Source organism: Centruroides vittatus, unplaced genomic scaffold (assembly GCF_030686945.1).
Source record: "Centruroides vittatus isolate TY-2023 unplaced genomic scaffold, ASM3068694v2 contig_329, whole genome shotgun sequence".
Lineage (NCBI taxonomy): Eukaryota > Metazoa > Arthropoda > Arachnida > Scorpiones > Buthidae > Centruroides > Centruroides vittatus.
This window is the reverse complement of record NW_027122113.1, coordinates 1,828,614-1,845,113: the sequence shown is the minus strand read 5'-3', so window position 1 is coordinate 1,845,113 and position 16,500 is coordinate 1,828,614. Positions and strand designations below refer to the sequence as shown.

Genomic DNA, 16,500 nt, shown 5'->3' with positions numbered 1-16,500 from the left:
ATTTTTAATTTTAGATAAATTTTCTGGTAAATCTATTTCAGATAATTCTCTTGTAATGTATACTTTACTAAAATTATACTGTTATATTTTAATATAAAATGTCTTAAACAGACTTCCTACATTTCATTTGCAAACAATGATTTATTAATTTCAAAAATTATTTTAAATAAATGTATATGATTACTGTTAGAAATCTAAATAAATTCTATAAGTTATGTTTACAAGTTCATAGAAATAACAGAAATGAAATACTTTTAATACAGGGATGGCTTTACTCGTGTGACATATGCACTGCTTTCACTCCGTTCTGAGCCAGATCCCGATGTAACAGTTGATAACTCAGGACTGTTGAAGTCTGGATCAAAAACAGGCTCCATACAAGTTGTTGTTACATCTTATGAAGATTTTGATGTTAAGCAATGTCTGACTGTTCTTGTTGAAGTAAGTTTGAGTTCATTCCTTTTACATAATTTTATAAAAAAAATAATTTATATAATTTTAAATTTTAGGTTAAACTAATTTCATACTTGTCTGTTGGTATTCATACTATAATCAAAACTGACAGTTGGCCACTTCCAGTAATTCCTTTAGGACTCACTATGACAATGGAAGTTCATTTCCACAGTGATACTGGAAGAAAGTTCAATGCTTTGAATACATCCTTGAAATTTAGACCAAGCAGGTAAAATAATTTTTTTCCTCGGATATCTTTAAATAAAAATGAACTATCAAATTTTATCATTTACAATTTTGTATAAAACTTATCTCTACCCACAAAATTAAGATTTTTGTTATTTTATAATAATTAATAATAATATAAAAAGCTTTTTTAATAAAATATAACAGATGGTACCACATGCAATTTGAAATGTTTTTGACAGGCAACTTACACAACTAGTTGCTGAATTTTTTTTTAATGTATAGATTCAATAAAGGTTAGAAAATAACTGAACAGACAGTTATTCTATTGTAATTGAAATTAATCAAAATCATACCAAAGAAATCATTTCAAATAAAATAATCAAAAAGAAAGACCTGTTATGCAATAAATAAATAATTCAAATGATTTGTATTTTTGTCTTGCTGTGCTTTAGATCTGAAGTTTGTCTCTAAACTTAAAGCTTTGTAAAATTCTTAAAGCTTTAAATTTAGAAAAGCTTTTGAGTTATTTATTTGCACTATAATATTTTTGTTGAGTTAAACTTTCTTAATTTTGTGAAGCTACTGCAAAAACTCCTTTACACCTGATTTGTGAATATGCAAATGAGTAATAATCTCTTTTTGCTTGAATTCTGCTAACTTTTATTAGTTTCCTTTTTAGGAAGTTATTTATTTACAGAATTCAGAATCTTAAAATGAATTGAAGTTAATCTTCTTAGTTGAATTTCTGGCTTTTTTCCGTCATCATAAATTAATATACAATAAATTACTGTTATTATTAATATCTACTTGTAAAATGACTAACCAGAACAATTTGGAATTTAAACAGTATATAAACCTTTTTCAGATTATAGATTTTAAAGATAGATGTATGAGAATTTCACTGTCTTTGGATCATTTACAGATAACCCCCCCCATATAACCCGGCACTTCTATAGCACGGATTCCACTCTAACACAGTTCAAGAATTGGGTAAAACCCTCGTACAACATGAAATGTAATAAAAACTATTAAAAGCAAACTTTATCTAATTTGAAATTAGGGAAATCCCCATACAACAGTTCAATAAACGTGATAAAGCTTTTAAGTGCAAAAGATACCTCATTTGACATTTTTCATTCAAGCGTGTATGAATCAGATTTTCCGGCATAATTTTTGTGAACTATTAGTACTTAAGTACAGTATGTAAATTTTTTTTCCCCAACCTTCTGTCAATACACGTGGTCCTTCTCAAAACTTGTTTCAGTGTTGCCAGATGTTTTTCCCTTATTCCATACTTGCTTTATTCTGTTACCGGTTTTTAGGCATTGAACCATGCCTCCAACCATTGGGACAATCCACACCTTTACAAGTACTGTACATAACATATTTTTTGCAAAAGGTAGAGCATGAATCTGAAGATAGTGCAGAAAAATGCTCAGAGGGTAATGATATCTTGCCAAAAGAAAATTCCCTTGGTTAATAGTGCTTAGTGATGACAAAGAAAACATTGTTTAATTTATATTAATATGTATCACTTCTTAAGAAAATTTTAATAAAGATATTTATCTTAATTATGAAAATATAATAGCATGTTTTTTAATTTTTGGAACATAACCCCCCCTTTTCGTACTAGTTCTTTGTTTTGTATAACACTGCAATTTTTTGGAACATAACTCCCATGTTACCTGTACTATCATTATATTGAGATTAATTTGCAAGAGTAATTTATATTTAAATATTGATGACTGACAAATGGAACATGTTATCTAAAATAATGTTGATATACTACATTAAGCTTACATTCAGAGCATAAGTTATAATTACTATTGCTAAAATAGTTTATTATATTATTCTTGTAACTTTACTCTTGTAATTTTACTGTATCTGTTTGCTGAAGTTGCTATTAACTAGGATTGATCATAATTCTTTTCATGGTTTTTTTAAATTTTAACATTTTGAACATTTTTTGTTTTTCCAGCAGAATATTTTTTTTCTTTATTTTTGGCTCTTTTCATCCTGTGACATTGACTGTCTTTTTATCCCCTACCCTTTGTGGGTTTGGCTAAGCCCATAATGGGGTGGTTGGATAATTGCATAGTTAAGGACGGGTCTGATGTATTTAGGACAGACCATTTATGTAAAATTTCTGGATTTGATCCTGGGTCCTTCAGAGTCCCAAGCTGACACTTTAATTGTCTTGGTCACCCAGTCAGAAAAGTTTTATATACTGATAACATAATTATTTATATATGTTAAAATTATAAATATACTGAAAATTTTTATAAAGTAAATACATAAATAATATATATATGTATCAGTGTAATCTAGTGTGAAAATTCTTTTCTAGATGTGATCTCATTCAAATATCTCAAGGTGTTCAAAATCAAACTTTAAAAGTACAAGCATTAAAACCTGGTTTAACTGTTTTGAAGGTAAAACAATTAATAATAATATATATTTATTATTTAATATAAAAAATAAATATTTTTTTAAAGGTTTGGGATGCCATCAATCCTCATCTTGTTGATTATATAAATATGATTATTGGCACAGCAATAGATCCAATTGAAACTTCCTTAACTATAGGTGATATTGTTTGTTACAGTAGTCCACTTGTAACCCAAGAAGGTAATTATATGATAAGTGTTGTGATGTTTAGTATTACAAACATATTAAGTTACTTAACAATAATAATTTTGCAGGCCAACATGGTTCGTGGTTTTCAACTAATAACGTCATGGTTATTCATCCAACAACAGGCATTGCAGTTGCTCAAAGAGTAGGAACAGATACAGTTCATTATAATGTGTCTAATATCCTTGTTACTAACACACACGTATGTAATTTTTTTAATTGAGTAGTGCTGTTTGCTGTTTTAAAAAAACTGATATAACAAAATTATTTAGGTCAATGTAAAGCCAGCTTCTGTTATCATTATTGATAGAACTGCAGTAAAGCATATCAGTAACGTTCCACGAGAAAAACCATATATTATCCCCATTCTTCTGAGAAGTGAGGCAAATCAAAAAATGTCTAATTTGTTAGGTATATTTTTGAATAACTATTTTTTGGATTAAATTTTTTAATTTTGATAATTATCAAACTTTACATTTGTATATTGTTACAGGTAAAAACTGTAGTCAAGAAGTTATAAATAGTGCATCATTCATTTTAAATCAGTTTCCCTTTAATTGTGAATTGTCATTAGTAAAACCAAGCATTGACATATCTATCAATGATATATTTCAAACAATGATTGGTTTTGATTGGGAGAAAGGTAAATAAATGAAACTGTTTAATTGATTTTTTTACGAGATTTTAATGAATATTTTTTAAAACAGGACAATATTATTGTGGTATTTTGCCCATAAATAAGGCATCATTTCATGATATCAGCATGTTGAATGCTGAAGTTATACTTCATATTCAACTGTTAGAGCAAACAGGAAGGCAAACTGTTCAAACTACTGCAATGTCAACAGCTAAAACAATAAACTTTCCATTTTTTCCTGCATTTCATGTCTTCCTAGAAGAACTTGTATTAAGTAATATACAACCTGTTGGTACAGTTGCAGTTTCAGCCATTTCTTCCATACAAGAATGTATTGCTGTAAGTAATTCTGTTTAAATTTTTTATTTATTTAAAGTAAGTGCTTGCATAAACATTATTACAAATTGCTTGACAGTTAAATTAATCATGATTTCATAATAATTGGAATATATATACATACAACATATTATATGATTAGTGAATATGCAAGAACTTTTTAAATGAAAATACTGTATAAGAAGTCTATAGATCAATAGTCTGTAGTCTATATTCTTGATCTATAGACTATATGTCAAAGGCTTCAACTCTAAATTTCATTGTTACTTTCTCTGGCAGAAAAAGCAAATATTTAGACTACAGTTTGACTAGCTTTAGTGTTTTCATCATTTGTATTATCTCTGGAAACATTTGACATTTGATGTCTTCACATTGTTGAAGACACCCTTACTTTACAAATTTTCTAGATTCCGTTCAGTGTAAAATATATCATGATGATTTAGTGATTGATTTTTTTTTTGAGTTGACATCGATGAACTATAATTGTCTCATTATAATTGCTGTTCTCTGTTTTGTTCATTAATTAAGACAAGTATGATTCAAATGAAATTGCCACTATCCATTAGGGATTAGGAAATGATGCTCAAATTATTTACGATTAGTAGAGTCTGGATCAAATTTAACCCAAAATTGTCCATAGCTATAGAGTAATTGCTTACTATGTGGTCTTCTTGCCAAATATCTTATTATTTAATCCAGTTTTAAATCATGTATCATTAAAACGTTAACAAATAGTTTCTCTTATTGTAATAGAAACTGTTTATTTTATTAGTTAATTTTTGTTTTTTTACTCTATACCCTGTGAGTGTTAAAAGGGCCTTTTTTGGGCCAGAATGAGGTGGCCAGGTGGTGAGAGAAGGGCCTGACATATCTAGGATAGACTGCCCATGAAAAATTTGAGGTTTTTTATGACTACCCCAGATGTGATTCCTTCTCTCCCAGAGCAGGAATACCTTAATCACTCAACCACCTGGCCTATTAGTTGAAGGTTTGAAATATTGAAAACATTTTAAATATAATAGGTATTTTTACAATGATTAAATGCATTTTCTTTCAAACATAAAAACTAAGAATAGAGAGCAAAGAAGTAATCTGCAAAAGGAGAATTTTCTGTAGCTACCATATAAAAGAATGTATGCAAATTTTGAGTATTAAGAGTTCCAATTTGAAAATATGCAGTGACTAATTTAAAAAATATTTTTTTGTTGCTGCCAGTTCCATAAGAAAATAGGTATGAATATGTATTGCATGTGTGTTAGAAAATGTAAATAGCTCCCCCTCACCCAAATAAAAAAAAAAAAAAAGAAAAGAAGAAAAAAAGAATAAGATGTTAAAAAAGAACAAAATAAAATAAAAAAAAAAAAAAGTACGGAATAAAATAAGCAAAAAAAAAAAATAGAGAAAAAAAAAAAAGATAAATTAAAGAAAAAAGAATAAAAAAAAAAGAAAAAAAAGAAAAAAAAGTAAGAAAATTAAAAAAAGAAAAAAACAAAAATAATAAAGGTAACAAAATAAATTATAAATTAAAATATAAAAAAGGTAAAAGAAATTAAAAAAAAAAAAAGAGGAAAAAAAAAAAAATAAGTAAGAGAAAAGAAAAGTTAGAAAAAAGATTAAAGCAAAAAAAGAACAAAGAGAAAAAAAAAAAGAACAAGGATCAAAAAAGAAATGAAGAAAAAAAAAAAAAAAAAAAAAAAAAAAAAAAAAAAAGAAAGAAGCTATAAAAAAAAAGTTTAAAAAAAAAAAAGGAAAGATCAGGTAACAAGAAAACGACAAAATAGTAAAAAAAGAAGATAAGAAAGATTAAAAAAAGGAATAAAAAAAAAAAAAATGTAATAAAAAATAAAAAGATGAAAATTACAGGAAAAAAGAAAAAAAATAAAAATTAAAAATTAAAGAAAGAAAAAAAGGAAGTAAAAATAATAAGGGTTTAAAAAAAAAAAAGAGGGTTCCCCCCTCGCCCCCAATTTGAAAATATGCAGTGACTAATTTAAAAAATATTTTTTTGTTGCTGCCAGTTCCATAAGAAAATAGGTATGAATATGTATTGCATGTGTGTTAGAAAATGTAAATAGCATTTTCTTATTCAGTCATAAACGTGAAATTTTTTCAGGTGATTCCCAGCGATAGCAACCTTCTAGAAATACGTCAGCCAAAAACTGATTCAAATCATCCGTACACACTAATGTTTCCGGTTGCAATAAGGGACATAAGTAGTCTTTGGCAGATGGATGTACTAACAGCAAGTTTACATCTGGAAATTTCTTGTTCGCTCACAAAGCAAATGGTTATTATTCCAGTTAAATTGAAGCTTATTGGTCTGAAAGATGGTGGTACATATAATTTTAGATATTTATTATTAATTATATATTCACATTTTACTGAAAAATACAAAATTATAAATCAATTTTCAGTTCAGTGTTCCCCGGTAACTTACAATGTAGGATGGAAAAGTGCTGCACAAATTTTATGGGAGAATTATCAGTCTTTCATGATAACAGTACTTTCAATTATCGGCACAATTGCTGCACTTTTTATCGGTTTGTAAAATTCCTATTGAAATATTTTTGATTTAAATTGTAAATTTTAATCATTACATTTAAAATTTTTATTTAACTTACAGGATATCGTTCCTTATTAAACAGTAGAAGCCAAATTTTAACTACATCTCAGCCAAATGTGTTCGTGCGTTCGTACGGTGAAAGTTATTCCCCATCTACCTGTGAGTATATTTGTATTCCATAACAAAAAATAATTTATTAAACTTCACGAAACATTTATTTTTCCAGCTTTACCATACTCACCGTGGAGAAGTACACCCTCGGGAGACTCACCCCACATGCAAAATACATCTAGGCCTCACCTTTGGAGCGTAGACAACAGAGCTCCGGGAGGACATTCTCCACCAATACGAACATTACACACATCACAGTAACCAGAAGTGATAAGTTGGTTCTAGTTAGTTATCTTTTACAACAATATGTGCACTCAAAATTAAGATGTGCCTTGGATTATCATTTGTGTTACTTGAGATAAATATGACTTTGCCTTTTTGTCACTGCCATTTAAAAAAAAAAGTCGTCGAAGCAAGTCAAAATGTGGATTTAGGCAAATAGAAGATGAAAATCCATGGAAAGTCTTTCCTGTCATCCTGCCATTTTGCCAAAATGGAGATGCAAACCCACAAGTGTTCCATCATGACAAACTGTATTTTATTGCGCGAAGTTTCGTACCTGTAATTTATTTTTAAAATTATTTGGTACTTAGAAGAGGATCTTTTAAACTAGATATAATTGCTAAATTTATAACTGCCCCCAAAATTCGGATTTTAAAGATCTCTTAGAAATAATTTTTTTACCGAACTAAAAAAGAAATTTTGCTTTTCGATAATTACAAAAAAGAAAAAAAAACAAACAAAAAAGGAACGTGAGTCGCTGTTATAGTAGATTATATTTTACTAACCATTTTTTGGGATAGTGCCAAAAATCAACATATCCAAATCAGTCCAACTGTATTTTGTAAATCTTTGGAATATATTATTTTCAATTTTTAAGAGAAACAAATTATATGTATATACATATATAATATAATTTTTTGTTACTAAAAGAATATTTTGTTCAGTTTGAAAGATATAACGAATATTTCTTTCGGTCAAAATTGATTTTGTAATAAATTGTTTAAATAAAACACGAAAACAAATTGATTTGATTAGCTCAGACACCATCGAATAATTACACACCACGTAATTCTGTGATATACATTCTTTAATATACAGCCTGAAATTTAGGAACATTATATGCATTATGACTACAAATTATAAATTTACTTAATATTTTTGTGTATTTTACGAACTATATACAAATTTAGGGCTCGGGATGGCTTTACTTTTCACCAAAATAGTTTTTTTCGTTAAATTTTTTGAGCATTTCGTCGATTGAAACTTTCTTCATTGGCTATTGTAATGCGGATTTATTCCGTTACAGTCTAACTGCGATCGTTGAACGTTGCAGAAAGTTTTTTTTAAATTAACGAAAAATAAAAGTTTGAAACTTTAATTTAAAAAAAAGGTTTAAAACTTTGTGAAATTATTGAAATGAATAATTAATTAAATTATCTGACGGATCGCTCCGTTTGGTCAAGATCTTTGCGCGGCTAGAATAGTTTTCCTTAAATGAAAAAAAAAGAACTAAGGTATTTATGGAAAGGTTACTCAGAAGATTATACTCAGTTTCACATCATCATGAAGAAATTAAGTTTACTTCATGGGTTCATCCAGGATTTTGATTTTTAAATTTTATAAAATAAAAACTATATACATTTTTTAAATTAGAAATTTAATATGTCATATCTATGGAGTTTTACGTACAAAAGCAAGGGAATGAGAGGTTCGCATAGGAGTTACTAGTCCATACAATGTTTTAACAGACTTCAGCCAAAAGGATGCATTCAGAATTGATTTAATGCATGAAATTACAAAATGCATGTCTTTTTGAAATTTTCAGCGAAAACACTCGAGTTTATACAATACGTAAAAATTTTATTCTCAAATTTATTACGTATTCTGAATTTATCCGCTTCCGTGGAAGGTGCGAAGTAGATTTCTAAAATTAAAACGATTAAAAACTTGAAACGCAGAAAGGATTGAATGGTGCACATTGAATCTACAGGAAATGATTGAAAATCTCGCAGCCATAAAAGCCGGTTCTGTGGAAGATTCTCCACGGCATCCACTGTTGTCCAGCTGTAGAGAATTGCACAAACTGGCTGTTTTTGGAATCAGAATTCTACTCGTACACCTGTGTGTAGTTCATGCAGCAATCTCCTACTGTGTATCTTCATGTGTCGTTGAATGTCTACTGGTTTTTGTCAAAGATCTGACACTACATCGCTCTTTGTGCAATGTTGGAGAGATGCCTCCATTTTATTGGTCCGTTGTTGTTAAGTTCTCACGTATCAACAGTATTGTCAGTCGCAGTCCCAACTTTTAATGGCGCTAGATTACTATTATAAGTACCTGGAATCGATCTTGCAGGACATCAACGGGAATGATCGACAATAGGATTGGACAGAGGAGGAAAGTAATCTAAGTGTTCAATTTAATTCTGGAGTGGGAATATCCTGAATAAAACAAAAGGATGATCTATAACATTGCTCTACAAAGAATGGCTCCGCAGGAAATTTTCCAGAGGGCAAAGTTGAGACAAATTAAGTTAATAATTTAATTTTTGGAGGGTTTTTACAAGTAAATTATAGAATTATAATACAGTATTGCATTAAATCGTCCCTTGATCGAGGGTGTAATGTTAAATATCTCAATTGCTTAAGATTGTAATTTCTGGATTTTTATTCCAGGGAGGGGAAACTGCCCTCTTTTATCTCTGCGGATGCCCATGCTACAAAAATTAGTGTTGTACGGCAGTAAACAAAACAGGAGGGGAGGCTACTAGCAGTAGAAACAGGGCTGTGCCGTGCTATGATGCAGAGAGGCGGCATAAGCAGCGAAATCAAAATATTTGAACCATTGGTTAATGTGAACCTAGGTATACAAAATGGCGACACTTCCGACAATCTCGAACGTAACGACCAAATGCACTTTCCATGCGATGAGCAGTCTGAGGACACCGAGGAACAGAGGCGGCTTCGTAGCGATGCGGAGCTGCCCGTTCCTGAGGCTGTGTCGACAGAGCCGGTAACTGACTCTGAGGTGGCCCATACCATCGGCAACCTAAGGAAGAGGAAGGCACCTGGCAATGACGGAATCACGGCCAAAATGGTACAAGTTCTGCAATATGAACGTCCTGGTTTGCTCCGTGTACTGTATCAGAAGTGTCTACTCCTGGGTCATTTCCCAGCGCAGTGGAAGCGGGCGCGTCTTGTGTTTATTCATAAGAGTAGGCGCCCGAAGAATGAACCTAGGTCCTACAGACCGATCAGCTTGTTGCCAGTCCTGGGGAAGGTTCTAGACAGAATCCTCAGCGACAGGATATATTATCATCTTAAGCGGGGAGGGATGCTACACCCGCAACAATATGGATTCCGCCCGGACACGTCGACCTGCCGTGCATTACATCGAGCGATCAATCTGGTTCACCAGAATCGCTCGCAGGGTCTCCACACGTCTCTCGTCTCGATGGACGTTGAGGGGGCATTCGACAATGTCTGGTGGCCGTCCATTGTGGGTGAGCTGCGGAAGGCGAACCTGCCGACCACCCTCGTTGCACTTACCAGGAGCTTCCTGAGCAACCGCTGCGTAGTTTATGAAACACAGAGCAACAAGTATGAGAGGATACTGGAAAGGGGCTGTCCGCAGGGGTCCTGTATTGGGCCCCTATTATGGAACGTTCTAGCAGACACGGCGCTGCGACTAGTCCTACCGGACGACGTCCAGCTGCAAGCATATGCTGACGATCTGTTGCTAGTAGTTGCCGGTTACAGTCGTAGCGGGATGGAGACCCGCGGCAACGAAGCAATAGAATGACTCGTTCGCTGGGGACAGCTGCACAAGCTGTCCTTCAGCCCTGAGAAATCAGAGGCCCTGACGGTGGCCCGGACCGGTGTGTTGGCTCGCCGACCGATATACCGGATACGGGACAACCCCATCAGAAGGGTGAACGAGCTAAAGTACCTTGGTGTAATCATCGACCAGACACTATGTTGGACGCCACATCTCAGGAGTGTTCGTGAAAGAACAAACCAGACGATAGCGGCACTATCGAGACTAGCTAGACAAAACTACGGGCTAAGTGGAGAAGCGCTTCGATCCATCTACAAGATGAGTGTAGAGCGCGTTATCTGCTATGCCTGTGGGGTATGGTGGAAAGATTCCGCCAACGTCAAACAGAGCAGAACATTGCTAACCATACAAAGACCCGCTGCCCTGCGGATCACCAGAGCATACAGAACTGTGTCAACGGAGGCGGCCCTGGTCTTGGCCGGGCTGCTCCCGTTGCCCTTGGTCGTAAGTCAAGAGGCAGCCTTCTATAGGACAACTGTGGAGGGCGTTGAGGCAAAGCATTGTAATCAGATGTACCCGGTCAGACTTAGACGTCGGACAGACGTACTGAGGGTCCATCCGGCCTATCGGATTGGACTTGACTGGGATGTCGGTGAACCGACTCATATCGGCGTTGAAATATACACCGATGGCTCGAAAGACGGTAGCTTAGTAGGAGCTGCGTACTGCGTCTTCTCTGACGGAGTAGAAGTGCACTGTCAGTCGGTCAGACTGAACGAGGAAGCGTCCGTGTTCCAGGCAGAACTGGTGGCCCTGGTGGGGGCGTCCCAGTGGATCTTACTACATCCAGGTCCAGAGCCGGTCACGGTTTACTCAGATAGCCAGTCCGCGCTTCAGGCTTTGAGCGATGGATACCACAAAGACCCGTTGGTAAAGGAGATCAGAGGCAAGGTACTGAGGGCGAGGCACGAGCGACACGTTGCTCTGAGATGGGTCCGAGGCCACACCGGGATCCTGGGTAACGAACGTGCCGATCATCTGGCTAAGGCGGGGGCCAGAGGCCCATTTGTAACGAGGACGGTAGAACCCTCGGAAACTTACATAAAAGGTACTTTGCTGCGACGATCGATGACATGCTGGCAAGAGAGCTGGACTCAGAGTGCAGTAGGTAGGCCAACCTATGCCTTCGTGCCTGATGTTGGCCTTACTCCAGTGAGTTTGTGTTGGTATACGACGCAAATATTGACCGGACACGGGAGGTTTCCCCATTTCAAGTCCAAATTTGGACAAGGAGATGGTAGCTGCTCCTGTGGGTGTCCTCGCGGAGACACGAGACACTATGTGCTTGACTGTCCTCTTACTGAGGACTTCCGCCTAGGGGCCGACCAGGTTAACTGGAGAATGCCCCCTGAACAAGTACTTAGAACGCTAGCAGCTAGTAAAGGAAACCTAAAGAGACTAAAGAAATTGATGGTTAAAGTAATAGATCTACTCGATCTGTAGAGCCCAGCAGCCACACTGGGCGGGGTGTTTCCTTCCTGTAGGGAGAAGCACCCCATATCTAAATGTCTGTACGAACTTGTTATAATGTGCTAATACATGACAGAGCAAGCTAAAATGCAGCGCAAGCCGCATATATACACACAAAAGTTATGCCAGAGTTACGAGCGTTGGGCCTAAAGGAACGGATGGGAGCCCGAAAGAAGTACCTGGTGGCCCAACTAAAAGAAGTCAAAGATTACCTAACGGTATGAGACCAAAGCCTATGATTAAGGCATAGTCTCTTTGAACCCTGTAATGCCAATAGGCGGGGCAGGGCAAGAGTTTGCTTTATGAGGTAACGACCAAATGACCCAAGAAGTAGAGGGCGCTGCGAAGTATTATGTTGTGTTATACAAATTAATAGCAGCAACGCCCCTCGTTAACTGACATGGTAGAAGTATGGTAAATTTTGTGTTAATACTAGACTTGAGTTCTTTAAAAACCATAATGTTACATTATAGTTATTTATTAATAATATTTTGTTAAAAATGAAATCTTTTAATATTAATTCCGAAGATTTTTGGGCTGAATGCACTTCTCATTCATTTTTCCAATTGTTTGAATCTAACTTTTCCGAATTAGGTATTGATACCAGAATTGATAAAGGTTTTAAATTAGCAATAACTTTAGGAATACAACATGTACAGGATGTGTGTAAAAAGTGTTCTAATTTATGTAAAATAATCTATCGAACTGGCGTAGAATTGTACCGAACATTCAAAGGTAAGTGCGGCAAAATTCATGGACTCGAATACTCTCGTTTATGTGGCATTATATTGGATTAGACTGCTCTACCACCACTGCAGCTTTAGCTTTGGGAATATCTAATAGAGCCGGAATAAACTAGTCGAACCACATCCGTTTTGTAATGATGTGGCTATGCATAATCTAACTACATTTAAAATTGGCGGGCCGAACAAAACTGTAGAAATAGACGAAACAATCATATGCAAACGCAAATATGAAAAAGGACGTAAATTGAAAAGCATGAAATTGGTTGTTGGCGGAATATGTAGAGAAGACAAGAACTGCTTTATTTGTCAAGTGAATGATCGATCAGAAGTCACTTTAAACTGAATTATATCTAAACTCTTTATCTTTGTAAACTCGGGGAGTACAGTTCTGACCGATGAGTGGAAAGGATATACGAACATATACGATCTGCATGGAATCGAAATTGAACACAGGACTGTTAATCATTCAGAAAACTTTGTCAATCCAATAACTGGCGATCACACACAAAATATTGAAAGACTCTGAGGTTATTTAAAAAATAAAAATAACTTACCAAAACATTATACAGAAGAACTTTCCGACTCTTACATGCATGCATTTATGTACAAGAAGTTTTTAAATTGGCCATCCAAAAACCTGACGAAAGATTTATATATAATCTTAAAACATTCAAGAAAGATATTTCCTGGATCTGGAAGAAATCTCGAATGGAAAGAACCTGAGACTGTTCCTGCCGCTCCTGTTTCTACTAATAAGAAAAAAGTAAAAAAAAAAAAACATGCAAGAAATGCAATGTTGCGGAGAAGCGCGATAAAAACAGTAAGAAAAAACGAAAACAGACAGGTCAAACAATCAAATTTTGTAGAAAGCAAGCGTCGGAAAAAGGGAAAAGAAGCATGTTAATGTAAGTAAATGTGTTTTTTCAAAATAATTATTTAAATATCAAAAATTTAGAATTGGGATTTACTTACTAATATTCCGCGAGGCCAAATTTGCATAAATATTTGCCACCGAGACAAACGTGGTTAACGACGGAATATCGGAAGCGGCCATTTTGTTTTTTCGAGATGATGTTTTCTCTTGCTTGCAAATAATTGGTTCCTTAAAATTCGCAATCGCTTTTCGCTTTTGGTTGTATTTTTCGCTAAGCGAATAAAAATCGCTTTTCGCATTCGTTTTCGCTATTCGCTCAGTGTGAACTAAGTTTTAATGTATTGCGTGAGAAAGTTTCTGTAGCCATCTTGAAAACAACATGAACCACATGACAAATAGCGGGAATACGATTGGTGGCGAAATTTTTTCGCTAGCGAAACAGTTCGGCAGATCCGAACTTCGAAGCGATTCGCGAAATGGTAAAATTCGCCGGAAACGAAGTCATGTCTGACGTGTTATTCGCTCTGTTTTTCGCTTTCGCCAGCGAATCGCGCTCAGTGTGAACTAAGCTTAAGACACTCGCCTTGTGTGGACGAATACTAATTTTCTTGGTTAATGTTACCTATGGTAGCCGACTCGGCGACGGGGAAATTTTAGAGGCCGACGGGGAAATTCTAGACCGCGGTGGGGAAATTTTTTCCCTCTCCGTTCAAAATGGCGACCGGGATTTCGTCATGATTTCGTCATCAACTAAAGATATCCGTAGAGGGCGCTTTGATTCTTAGAATTGCGTATTATCGGAATTATGCAAATTTTTCCTCCGAGTGTGGAGTAGGCGTGTTGTCGTGCCAAGAGATTTCGTTGAGTTTTTCTTACTTTTGGAATTTTTCTATTACGAGGTAATTTATAATGTTGTTAATTTCATTTGCGAATTTAAGCTATTGGAAGTTATTTATTGAACAGTTGGCTAAGCGTTTTCTGTGATTTTTGGAATAGGTATTTCGCAACCAAGTCATGGCGAATTGTGATTTAGAATCGGACGAATTTTGGAAACAGTGTACTGGACGACGTTTTTATCAGTTAATCGAAGCAGTGTCTTCCGAATTGGGATTAGACGAAAGAATTGATGGCGGACTGAAATTTGCCGTAAAATTAGGCCTCCAACACACCGAGGAAGTTTGCGAGAAATGTGGCCAAACATGCAAATTGATTTATCGCAGCGACCGGAATTCTTGCGTGATGCGTTGCCGAAAATGCAGGCGGAATAGTTCGGCTTTCGATGGAACGTTCAAAGGGAAATGGGGCAATATTTCATGGGCTAATCTGCTGACATTCATATGGCACTATATTGGTTTAGAGTGCACGACGAGTAATTCGGCAATTTCCTCGGGTGTTCTAAAAAGGCAGGAATAGACAGGGCTAACCACGTACGTTTCGTTATGTTAGTGTCCTTACACAATCTGACATCGTTTAAAATAGGAGACGTCGGCAAAACAGTGGAAATAGACGAAACAGTGATATGTAAACGAAAATACGAGAAAGGAAGAAAGATGAAAAGCACTGGGTCGTTGGAGGTTTATGCCGGAGACTATTCCGGCTGCTCCCGCACCTATTGCCAACAAGAAAAAGGTGGGAAAAAAACAGGAAAACGGTGGAAAAAAACGAGACAATTGTTAAAACAAAAGCGCAAAAGAGATCTTCTTCTCATGCCGGAGAATCAAGTTCAGTCGACGGGAAACGAAGAAAAAGAGGAAAAAGCTCAGTAACAAAGTAAGTGCTCATTTTTTTTGTCGTGTTTTTTAGTATTCTTAATATAGACCGTCGGGTAGAAATAATCTTCCCGTCGCCGTCTAAATGTACGGTAGAAAGAAAAAAATTCACGGTCGCCGCGTGCAATGTATGGGCGGGGGAAAAAATCCCTGTCGCCGTCTAGATTGTAGGGTAGAAAAATTTCCCCGTCGCCGAGTCGGCTACCATAGGTAACATTAATCATTTTCTTTCTCGTTTTAGATTGAAGAAGACTCGGGAATAAAGAATAATGGAATTTATCTTTTCTAATAAATAAAACTCAAGAAAAAAAAAGGAGGAACTTCAGAATGAAGTGAGCTAAAATTACAGTGAAAGAATCTCCAAAATCAAGGTAAAAAGAAACAAACTCGAAATCCCTTTTCTGTATAGTGGCGATTTCCTTAATTTTTACGCTCGTAATTCTAGTCCTTAGCTCTAACAGTTAAACATAATTATGAAAGGAAAGTTTACTTAAAGATTTGTAATGTAAAAATAAACGTTTCATTACACTAATGGATATTCTATGGATTTAATATTTAGTTAATCAACAAAAACACTTAAATGTTGGCCCATAATTCTGTTAAATGTTTATATTTCATTCAGACTTAATTGAATTCATTTACTATTTTATAGTGTGATTAATTAGTTTACATTTTTTAAGAGCTTTAAGAAAAGAATTAAATGTCATATTATTCAAGGTAATTCTTGCATAAACGAAGACCGTTGTAATTTACATTTTAGGACTTATCACACACAACAATCGAGTATAGAATTATTTACAATTGTAATAAATTGTATAATTAGCAAAGTGTAATAAATTGTTACGAGATACTTGAAGCACTAAAATATAAATCGAAAA

The 16,500-nt window shown here is 34.7% G+C and overlaps 2 protein-coding genes across 3 annotated transcripts in view; both read left to right on the top strand.

Moving 5' to 3' along the window:
- The window catches only part of LOC136973741 (nuclear pore membrane glycoprotein 210-like), an 88,039-nt gene extending 79,724 nt beyond the window's left edge, over positions 1-8,315 (top strand). For both annotated transcript variants that reach the window (XM_067268486.1, XM_067268487.1), the window contains 12 exons: positions 264-441; positions 510-682; positions 2,990-3,074; positions 3,138-3,270; positions 3,345-3,478; positions 3,549-3,687; positions 3,770-3,919; positions 3,984-4,252; positions 6,363-6,582; positions 6,664-6,789; positions 6,873-6,971; positions 7,039-8,315. In XM_067268486.1, coding sequence (XP_067124587.1) covers positions 264-441; positions 510-682; positions 2,990-3,074; positions 3,138-3,270; positions 3,345-3,478; positions 3,549-3,687; positions 3,770-3,919; positions 3,984-4,252; positions 6,363-6,582; positions 6,664-6,789; positions 6,873-6,971; positions 7,039-7,184 — 1,852 coding nt within the window. In that variant the 3' untranslated portion in view covers positions 7,185-8,315. The remainder of the gene's footprint in view (positions 1-263; positions 442-509; positions 683-2,989; positions 3,075-3,137; positions 3,271-3,344; positions 3,479-3,548; positions 3,688-3,769; positions 3,920-3,983; positions 4,253-6,362; positions 6,583-6,663; positions 6,790-6,872; positions 6,972-7,038) is intronic.
- A 2,706-nt stretch (positions 8,316-11,021) lies between these two features.
- LOC136973874 (uncharacterized) lies at positions 11,022-12,206 on the top strand. The gene has a single exon (XM_067268652.1). The coding sequence runs from the start codon at positions 11,022-11,024 to the stop codon at positions 12,204-12,206; it is 1,185 nt and encodes a 394-aa protein (XP_067124753.1).
- Positions 12,207-16,500: the final 4,294 nt, after the last annotated feature.